The sequence below is a fragment of the Euprymna scolopes genome, chromosome 24, assembly GCF_053919585.1.
Source record: "Euprymna scolopes isolate OS-2025 chromosome 24, ASM5391958v1, whole genome shotgun sequence".
NCBI lineage: Eukaryota > Metazoa > Mollusca > Cephalopoda > Sepiida > Sepiolidae > Euprymna > Euprymna scolopes.
In genome coordinates, this window is record NC_136505.1 from 7,287,821 (window position 1) to 7,299,234 (window position 11,414).

General features: G+C 34.3%; 1 protein-coding gene across 10 annotated transcripts in view; it reads left to right on the forward strand.

Moving 5' to 3' along the window:
* The window catches only part of LOC145246571 (cytosolic phospholipase A2-like), a 594,967-nt gene that overhangs the window by 477,574 nt on the left and 105,979 nt on the right, over positions 1-11,414 (forward strand). For all 10 annotated transcript variants that reach the window (XM_080108182.1, XM_080108180.1, XM_080108179.1 and 7 more), the window contains one exon: positions 8,417-8,563. In XM_080108182.1, coding sequence (XP_079964308.1) covers positions 8,417-8,563 — 147 coding nt within the window. The remainder of the gene's footprint in view (positions 1-8,416; positions 8,564-11,414) is intronic.

Genomic DNA, 11,414 nt, shown 5'->3' on the forward strand with positions numbered 1-11,414 from the left:
ATGGAATCTACGTTTAGGTTTAGGCACAGATAAATAGTGGGGGGAATTATTGATAGTGTGTACAGCTAGACGAGTGTTTCTTGTGAAAGTTTGGCGAGGGGGGACCATAGATTGAAGCTCAGTTGAACACCTTCCATGAAAATAACGATACATCAGAGACAAACTCGCAACATCTCTTCTGTGAGATAGAGGTTGCAAGGAAGAGAAAAGGACATCTCCTACGAGGCTACGAAGTCTATTTTGAACTCTATCAAGGCAGGACAAGTCCTTTCTAGCAGCTCCTGCCCAGATGTGGCAACAATATTCCACCCTTGGACGTACCTGGCTCTTATATAGATAGAGAATAGCATCAGCAGTGAGATATTTACCGGATCGATAGAAAGATCCCACCATTTTTCCAGTGACCTTGGCAACAGATTTGATGTACGTGATCCATTTAAGATCTGGAGTAAAGGTCAAGCCCAGAAGCTTGTCAAAACTTGAGGCCTCCTGAAGACGAGAGCCATTCATTTCAATTGATGCCTGATGTGGATCAGAATGTTGATGATGTAAAGAGAGAAGCTTGGTTTTAGATGCATTAAAAGTAACCAGCCACTCCTTTCCCCATTGTACTACGTGCTCAAGATCAGAGGAGAGAGAATTGGAGAGAACTTGGTCGTTTACTGTCTTAGATGTGCTACCATAAATGGTAGTGTCGTCTGCATAAATGTCTACAAATGATGTAAGGATGTGATTTGGAAGATCATTAATGTAGATCAGAAAGAATTGGAATTGGTTATTGTATCGGAATCGGGAATTTAGCATGGAATCCGTAAGTGTATCGGAATCGGGAAAAATATTGGTATCGTCACATCACTAATATATTTAAATAATTCTATTTTTCTATTAAAAATTAAGAAATCAATATATATTTCATAAAGTAAGAAACTGGATCTGTTTGAGAGTAGAAAGTGGGTATTGTGTTTACTTATGGCAACCTTACAATTCTCGCTTGCCGTATTTTGTCCCTTAGTCCTCGCATTCCATGAGTGATTTTTCTGAAAAAGGGGAGGGAATTGATATTTGCTAGGTCGACATCTATCCTTAACACTTATTGTAGGTTAGTTTTTGACCTTGGAGTAGTATTGTATTTTATTTTTAGCTCGTGTCTTGTCTGGTGCGATTTCCATTAAAAAAATTGTTGGCTGATAATAAATTTCAAATATCGCAAAGCTTGCCATTTTATTTCGAAAGAAAATTAAAAATTAAATCTGCTATATGAAATCAAATAACTAAAAGCTGTTATCGCGGTAGTGTTTTCTTGAAAATAAAACTTCTTGACGTGATTTCTTTACAGATAGCGTTAAATTGGTAGCCTTAAGGAATCGAAACGAATTCGTTTTCATGATATAATCCTAAAAACTTTAAATATAAAATAAAATAACAATTAAAATATTCAAATTATTTTTAAAATATATTCTATACTGAGATCATCGTAAGTCGTATCTTCCGCTTGGTGCAAATTGCGAACCGACGTGACTTATTTTTCGCCATTCCTTCCGATCGAACTTGACGCCCAACTGTTGAGAGATGTCCAATCAAAAACATTTTCTCTTCACCTTTGCCTCATTTGCCTTCTAACATACCCTCAAAGCATAACTTTGACAGATCATTTAGTTTAATGAAATTTTCAGTGTATGAAAGAAACATTTTTTACTATTTCGGTGTCTGAATTTTTAGGATTGATAATTTGTATTATTTGGATTATTCAGACTACAGTTCTCATCTTCAGTGTTAATTTTCTACAACGTTTCGGTCGATGGAACCTCCGATCTTCTTCAAGTGCTTCTCTGGTCGCGACCGTTGACGTTTACTCGCCTTTGTATATTTTCTCTTGTCTGGTAACACAAAAGATACTATACTTTTATTCTAGCTCGAATGCTTGGTTATACGGATAATTTTTGTGACGTCATTTTTTGTTACGTCATAATTTTATTTAGGATTTTATAATCGTTTATTTTAAAATGGTTAAAGTTTAAATCCAGGAAAATCAGATTTTTCTAAATTAATGTTTTGCGATTGGATGGCGATTTTTTTTTTTTTTTTAATTGGTGTACAAGACTTATAACGAGATTACACGCAGAGGTGCTCGGAAAAGCAGAAAATAAATTGTGACTATATTTTAGATGGAGTCACCACTTATCAAGGTCCGGAGGCGACTCGAGGATAAGGGTTAATGTGTGTATCGTTGTCAATCTCTCTATTTTGCAAACTAACTCCAGAAATATGTTCTTAATTTATGTCTCCCTCGTCAGATGGCTATTATAGTATAGTGTCCAGGCCTCTGCACTATATCTCATACGAGATATACAACTCTTGAAAAGACTTTAACGACTAGTTACTCGAAATGTGCGAAGACTACGAGATCTGCCCTACAAAATCTGACCCAGGAATCTTCATCTTTTCTTCCTTTAGCGCTGATGTTTACGCGGTGATCTCATTTTAATCTAGGAGGGTAATTCCAAAAGTAAAGCTTCTTATTTTTTCTAACTCAAAATTTGAAGAGCTACAAAAACAGGAGTGGTACAATTCAGACGAGCGGCCTTTTGTGCTTCAAAATTTATTTTTTGTGCATAGTCGTCACTATTCCCAATGCACTTTTGCCATGAAGACAATGATGCATCTTTGCTTCTGACGCACGGCTATGATAGGGGTTGCTTTCTTAAGGTTTTACACCGTCAATATCTGTCACAGCGAGATGAAACTTTCAGATGATAAATGTATAAGTTCAATCATCATAACAACGCAATTTGCAATCATCTCTGATCCATTCAGCCGGAATCAAAAAATTAGGAGGCATTAGTTTTGGAACGCACCTCGTATAATCTCTTCAATGTAAATTATGATCTTACTCGGGACCTATTATTCACTCTTCCGCCAAAAAGAGGTTTGTGCATTTCTCTTTCACTGACGATTTTGATTGAACCTAAAGGGAACAGAATGCGGATTTTGGTTTTATTTTCGGCAACCCCGTAACTCTCACTTCCATTATTTTGTCTTTTTGTTCTCACACTCCATGAGCGATGTTTCTGACAAAGGTGGAAGACTTGCTGCATATAACACACTTATCGTTGAATATTTCTTCTTTTTTTTTTTTTTGCTTTGAAGTAGTTTTTTACATCCTTGCATCAATCCGATTATCCCTACGTATTCAGTTTTTCAATATTGACCCCTTAGCTGCCGTTTTTTTCCGGATGCAAACGAATTAAAAAGTTTTCCACGTGTCTGAATACCACATTTACAAAATTTCAAGTGAGTAAATCAATAATTCGTTGAGTATATAGGTTGAGAAGTGTTCTCACACACATACATTCTCACTTTTATAGATATTCTCCATAAAGATTTGAACAACTTTCATGTATTTTGATTTCTTTGTAGTTGACGATGCACGAATTCATCATCAGCATTAGAAGAAAGAAACTTTTTTTTTATTCAAATCAAAGTGAAAATTACACAAAAATGAAAGAAGAAAAATTGATAACTTTTATTATAATAATGTATTAAATCTAATCCTAATGAAGATGTTTTTATTTGTCTGTTTGAAGCCGAAAACTATATTTTTTTTACACGGTGGTCACCACTTATCAAGGCCCGGAAGCCACTCAGAGATAAGGGTTATTGCAAGTACAGTACGTTAGTGTTTACTTAAGGAGCGGTTCATCAGGAATTTGTTAACGTTGGACTTAAACACATCCGAGTTGTAGTCAGGTGGGAAGCAGGCAGACGGAACAGAGTTCCACAGGCGTGCAGTTCTAAGCTTTGTTCATGGAATCTACATTTGGATTTAGGCACAGATAAAGAGTGGGGGACATTTTTCACAGTGGATTCAGCTAGACAGGTGTTCTTCGTGAAAGATTGGCTAGGGGGGACCAGAGATTGGAGTTCAGACGAGCACCTGCCATGGAAATAACGATAAAACAAGGATAGGCTCGCAACGTCTCTTCTTTGGGAGAGAGGTTGCAGGGTAGAGAAAATGACATCCCCCACTAAGCCACGAAGTCTATTTTGTACTCTGTCAAGGCAGGATAGGCTGTTTTTAGCAGCTCCTGCCCAGATATGGCAACAGTATTCCATCCTTGGGCGTACTTGGCTTTTATATAGATAGAAATTTTTATATTATCACATCTTTTAATGTTCAGTTCAGTTTACAATACTATTTCGACTAGTGTACTGTATTTCAATGATCAATTCTAGCGATGATGCAATTTAATATTATGTTATTTTTATATTGTCTCCATGTTTTTTTTAATCATCACTATGGATAATAATAATCAGGTAAGTTTATGAAATGTAAAAATTATCACTGGTAGTTTTACTATTAAACTTCATAATTGTTACAGTTTGAAAACAATCATAGTATCATTGCCCTTTATACTGACTAAAATTAACAAAATATCTTTTTAATCATCTATATTATAATTCCGGTCATAAAGGGTTAATTTCCTCAGTCTAGTTATAACCTAGTAGTCTCTTCCTCAATTCGAAAGTTAAAAAGACACGGCGTTTATTCCAACTCTCATAGTATCAAATGGAACAGATTACCTGGAATTTTTCTATCATTTCAAGTGGGGGATACAAAGATTACGTTACTAACAAACAAAAAATGAAATAAATAAAATAAAACTAACTAAAAATATTAGTTGTTTGGGGGAAAATAGTTCGTGTCTATTTCTTGAACTCTCATTAAGACTAATTCGTTTGGGTTTCTTTTCGGGTTAGAAAGGAACCTCGCACTTACTGTAAGTACTATTTATACTGACTTGCGTGTTCAACCTGAATAGATAAGATTTGGGGGGGGTTGTAGACAGGTTAATGTTGGATTTTAACTTTTTTTACTTCAAGTCTGAATGCGAGATAAAAAGTTTACGTTACTAACAACCCAATAAAAACTAAAAAAAAAATAAAATTAAGTAAAATATTAGTGATTTAAGCAAACATACTTCGTGCTTTTTTCTTTAACTCCCGTCAGCAGGGCTGATTCGTTTGAGTTACTTCTCAAGTGGGCCAAGATCTGTTTGAATGTACGCCAGTCTCTTGCTGATTATACTTTCCAGCAATGCCGGTAGCCATCGGTTTTTTTTTCCGAAGAGATTGTGGTGCTTTTTGTTTGAATAGAAGAATCCCGCAAATCGATAGACCTCATATCGAAAACGACCGAGGTTCATATATTGTCATTGTAGTGTATGAGGTGATACTAACATCTATAATAAAAGTGAATGTATATGTGTCTCGCTCGCGTTATTAATCACGAACACAAATTTAATTTTTATGAGATAAAAATGGCATGCTCAATCTTAATAATACCTTATGATATTAATAATTATACCTTATAATAAGAAAAATAAAAAGTCGAAGATGATGATGAAGAAGAAGAAGAAGAAGAAAATAATTTGTGTATTCATTTTTTGCGGATTGTTCTCCTTATCTTCATAGCTGTTGTTGTTGTTGTTGTTGTTGTTTCAACACGTTTCGACCAACTAATCCCCAGACCTTCTTCAGGTGGTTAACCACGACGGGATATGAATGCTGGGTCTTATAACTATATCTCCAGTAATTACTGCCTTCCATAGTTGTTGTGTCTCCAGATTTTGGCTAAGTAATAAAAAATAAATACACAACTTATGAAGCCTCTATCAAAGGATTCTAAAAATGAAAACTAAAATAATATATAATACAATTCAGTACGACAATCCAAGATCAGATAAGAACGCAAAATTGGATTTATAAAACCATAAAATCTAACTTTGATCACCCTTCGAGGCCCGTGGCGCTTTGGATAGAAGCGTTGAGTCTCTACGGTTCCAGATAAGCATTGTCTGAAGATAGCGGTTTCAATTCTATTCAAAGCAGACCAGAGGATTAGTTGATCAAAACATGGTGAGACCACAACAACTATGGAAGATAGTAATTACTGAGAATACAGTTAGGAGATTCAGCATTCCTATCCCGCCACCGTGAAGAAAGCCAGAGGATGGGTTGGCCGAAACGTGAAACAACAACTATGAAGACGAGGATAAGTCTGAAAAAAAAATGAATACACAAATTAGGATGCCTCATCTCAAAAGATTCCATATAATGAAAATAAAATAATATATAATAGAAAATAATTTATTTCACTTTTAATATAGACAACAAAACCCCTTCTTTTATTAAGATATAAAAACTGGATAGAGATGGTGTTTTTTGTGAGGAAACGTCTGAGACAAGTGGTTTGTATATGGGGAGAAATCTAGACTCTTATTAGTTATGATAATTGGAAACCATTTGATAGTGTATCTTACCTGGGATAATCCAATCGACAAAACGAATTATAAGATGGGATTAATCTTAAATTTGTAGCGTATTTTATTGAGAGGAAATGGTTGAGCGCGAATTGTTATAATTGGTTAATTGTAGTCATGTGACCATATAACAGGTTGGGAAACGGTTAAGCGTGATTTGTAATGAGTGACGTGGTAAAACTTAAACGTATTTGTTTGTTTCTAAAATTCAAGAGTTATTATATAAACATTTAACATAATATTTTCTGATTCTAAAATATTCATTTCAATAACATTCTGTGAATAATTTGTATTTCATAACCTCTTCATCTATTTAACAATAATAATTTCATCGCTTAGGTAACTCGACGACGCCCGGGAGTCCAACATTAGTGATGGTACGATTCCAATATATTCCCGATTCCGATACAATTACTGATTCCGTACTAAATTCCGATACAATTACCGATTCCAATTCCGATTCTGTATAAATCTCTTGATATTTAACTATAGAGTTGTTATTTTTCTCTGATTGCCGCCAAAACACACATGTTAAATGTGCAGATGTTTGCCTAAACGTAATATTATACTTCTGGGGGGGGGTCTATAGATTTTAGCTTGACTGGTGGTTTAATATCAATAAATATTTATTATGTTATCATTATTACCAGCAATGGAAGATTTAGCTTTAAACAAAATCAAATAAAAAAGGAAATTAAAATAATCGTTTTTGGCAACGGAAAATCGGTACAATTTTTTCCGATAACGATTCTGATACCATCAAATATTTCGATTTTTCTGATTCCCGATTCTGATTCCAATTAATTATTCCAACACTATCCAATATGCAACATAGCAACCGTGACGTCGTAGAAAAAGCTGTATATCGTTTTTTTTTTTTTTTTACATGGGGATCACCACTTATCAAGGCCCGTGTGTACAATAATCAATGGGATAATATCGTAGTAATAGTTGGTATTGGAGATTTGATAAAGCGTCTTACTTAAGGGGGCGATTAATCAGGAATTTGTTTATGTTGGACTTGAAGACGTCCAACTTGTAGTCAGGTGGGAAACAGGCAAACGGAAGAGAATTCCACAGGCGTGCACTTATTAGAAAAAAGCTATGTTCATGGAATCTACGTTTTGATTTAGGCACAGATAAAGAGTGGGGGAAATTACTGACAGTGGTTTTAGCTAGACGGGTGTTTATCATGAAGGATTGGCGAGAGGGGACCAGAGATTGGAGCTCGGACGAGCACTTGCCATGGAAATAACGATAAAACAAAGTATCGTTATTTGATGTATGACAGTAACACGCTTTCATCTTTGTAAAAAAAATGTATTTCTTCAAGAATGAAAGTTCAATAGAAACGTTGTTTTAATTTGAATAAAATGAAATACGCATCAAGTGCGCTTGAAAGCCAAGTACAACGTAATATTAGGAAAATAATATTTTCAAATATTTTCCTTGCCATGTTGTAAAGTTCAAACATTTCAAAATACAACCGCCAGATACAATGCGCGGCTCTATACAAACAGACTTCTTTCTCCAAATTTACAACATGGCAAGGAAGAAGAAAAGGAAAAAAAAGAAACAAAATAAAACACTGAAGATGGAGTATACCTCCGAAATATATTTGTGATAAATTTCAAACAAGTAAAATATTTGTTTATTTTCCTAATATTATGATGTGATTTGGTTTCAAGCGCACTTGATGCGTATTTTATTTTATTCAAATTAAAACAACGTTTCTATATTGAAATCTCATTCTTGACGTTATTCTCGCATTACCTACATACAATTCAAACATTTCAAAATACAAACGCCAGATACAATGCGCGGCTCTATACAAACAGATTTCTTTCTCCAAATTTACAACATGGCAAGGAAGAAGAAAATAAAACACACACACACACACACACACACACACACACACACACACACACACACACACACACACTGGAGATGGAGTCTACCTCCCAAATATATTTGTGATAAATTTCAAACAAGTAAAATATTTGTTTATTTTCCTAATATTACGTTGTGATTTGGTTTCAGGCGCACTTGATGCCTATTTTATTTTATTCAAATGTATTTCTTTTCTTATTTTACAGTTGACACACCCGATCCTTATATTGCGTTACGAATTCGCACGGCTCCCAATGGAAGGAAACGGACTCGCACAATAAACAACGATGCAAACCCAGTCTGGAATGAATCTTTCACGTTTCTTCATGACCCCAGATTAGAATGTGAATTGGGTAAGCATGTAACATATAGACACTCGGGATCCAACACGTTGTAGCAGAGTACGTCGCAAAGAAAATAAGACAAATAATAACTCAACTCTTTTTTTTTAACAACGGCATTTATTTCCGGATAATCCCCCTCCCCCGCCAAAAAAATACCTGCTCATTATCTTTGATCTCTATCCCGTCAAACGTAATCGGTGGTCCGTGCATGCGTTCTTTTTGTAATCTTTTCCTTTTTCTTTACGGTGACGTCACTTCGCACACGGCCCGGCATTTGCATACAGCCGCCATCCTCTTTTACAAGCATGTGTTTTTACTATATCAACAAAAGAATAAAATATATGGAAAGAAAGATGAGAAGATTGCGAGGATAAAAAAAAAAACTCTAAGTTGGAGCTTTGTTGTAGATTAGAATAACAGCAACGGTAGCGCTTCTGACTGCAGATCAAAACGTTACGTTTTCGTATCACGTCGGAGGGTCACCATTTTAGAGAAAGATTGTTTGCTCATTTATAAAATAATAAATTGATAGTCGAGCGAAAAGAACAGAATGAAAAACAACACTTCGTTTAACGTGACAAAGCGCGGGGAAAAATATCAATAGCTGCGCAGGATGGTCACTATGTGAAGACATTAAGCAGTAGTAGTTGAAAAGCTGTTTATACATACATACATATATATATATATATATATATATATATATATATATATATATACAAGCGAGATAAGACACTGATAGAATTCAGATGAAAATCCTGATAGATATTACTTGAAGTAACAAATTCATGGTGATCCTAGTCAAAAAGGAAAAGCTCAATATTTAAGAATAGAGCAATATATACGTTTGGTGGTTAAATTTTAAATTCTAAAAAAATAACATCTAGACACATATATTCGATTTAAGAATTTATTGTTTGACAAACGGAATATATAGAAGGGGTTATATTAATTTCCTTAATCCATGGATTTTCAATAGTGGCTCATCAGAGGAAATTAAATGCGGTTAGCAAAATGTTCAGCTGTGAAAAGGCACGTATTTTGCTTTTCAGCACAAATATTGAAAATAGTTTTTGGGTGGTTGTTGATAATTATATGGAGATAATTATAGGAAGAGAGAATTTCATACAACCTTGGCAGTCCATTATCGGAAGGAGTAACAATGTCCTCCGGGGTTATAATCCAAGCCCAGGTTGTATCAAATTCTATCTTCCTATAATTATCTCCATATAATTATCAACAACCACTCAAAAAACTATTTTCAATATTTGTGCTGCAGACATGACATTTAATATATAGGGTATTTGAACCTATGCGAAACTTTATATTTGTTTTTTTTTTTTAGCCGGGAAAAATCGAATTTGCCAGGTAAAGGTCGAACGACGGCATTCCGAATATGCATGCGTAACGTAAAAGCTATTGGTTCATGTCTTGATTTTTAGCCGTACAGCAAACATGTCTTTATAACTCAAGCATTAACGTCGAATGAAAAAGTAAATCGTAAACTAAACGTTTTGGTTTCGATTCTCGGTGGTAGCGCACGAGTCATTTTTTTATTTTTAAGTTTTTAAATCATTGCTATGTATTGGGCCCATATAATATAGTAATAAATACGAAATCTGCATTAATCAAAATATCATATTTAAGCGTATTTAACGACCACGCAATATATATATATATATATATATATATATATATATATATATATATATATATATATATATATATATATATAACCGTTGACTAATCGGTTCTCGTCAGATCACCGAAGTTAAGCAACGTTGAGCCTGACAAGTACTAGATGAGTGACCATTTGGGAATTCGAGGTGCTGTGGTGCTGTCCGCTTATCTCGGCATTGTTTCCAGTTGTCCTAAATCTCCACTTGCCACTGGTATTTAACAACGCCGACTCAAGAGAGATGTAGTTGAAGAGTGCGCAACTCTTGCCACAAAAATTTCACGCGCAGGCACCCTTACACAGTGGGTATCTATAGTCTGTCAAGACTGAGGGAAGCGTTATGTTATATATATATATATATATATATATATATATATATATATATATATATATATATATATATTACAATGGAAAAATGCAAGCATGAAAAGTAATATGGTTTAGCATAAACATGGAAAAGTAAAGGACTAGCTGCTAAAACTAAAAAAGAAAAAGACAAGGTATTCTAGTAAAAAATATAATAAATTTATAACTTAAAATCGGGCAGCATTAAGAATTGATTATATAAATTGAATATTTTAAGTCATGAAATTATATTTTTTACTAGAACATCTTGTCCTTTTCTTTTCCAGTTTTAACAACTAGTCCTTTAATTTACCATATTTAAGCTTAACCATATTACTTTTCATGCTCGCATTTTTCTATTGAAATTCATGGGTTTTTCAGGCTTCCAATAAATTCACTTATTCTTTGTTTAATTTCAGTCTTATTTTTTGCCCCCATAAGCACATATGTATTAATAATGTATGGCACTCGTCTGCTTTCAATAAAATCCCCCCCAATTATTTCCAATTTCCTGCTTTCACTCTGTCTGTTGTACTTGTTACTTCTCATTCCGGGGCTGACATAGGTATTTATTATAATTAAATGCCTACAGACACTAATGTTTCATCCTTTCGGGAATCTTTAGTGCAGTGTGTCACGGTAAACACCAGTCGATAGATTCGTACCTAGCGACAAAAGCCATCCCTGGTTTGATTAGCAAGGACAGTATCCATATATGCATACCGTTAACCGCATAAAATAACGTTGAAATATAAACATTTTATTTTAAATGTTTTTACGTCAGTTAGAATGATCTGTGTGTATATATATATATATAATATATATATATATATATATATA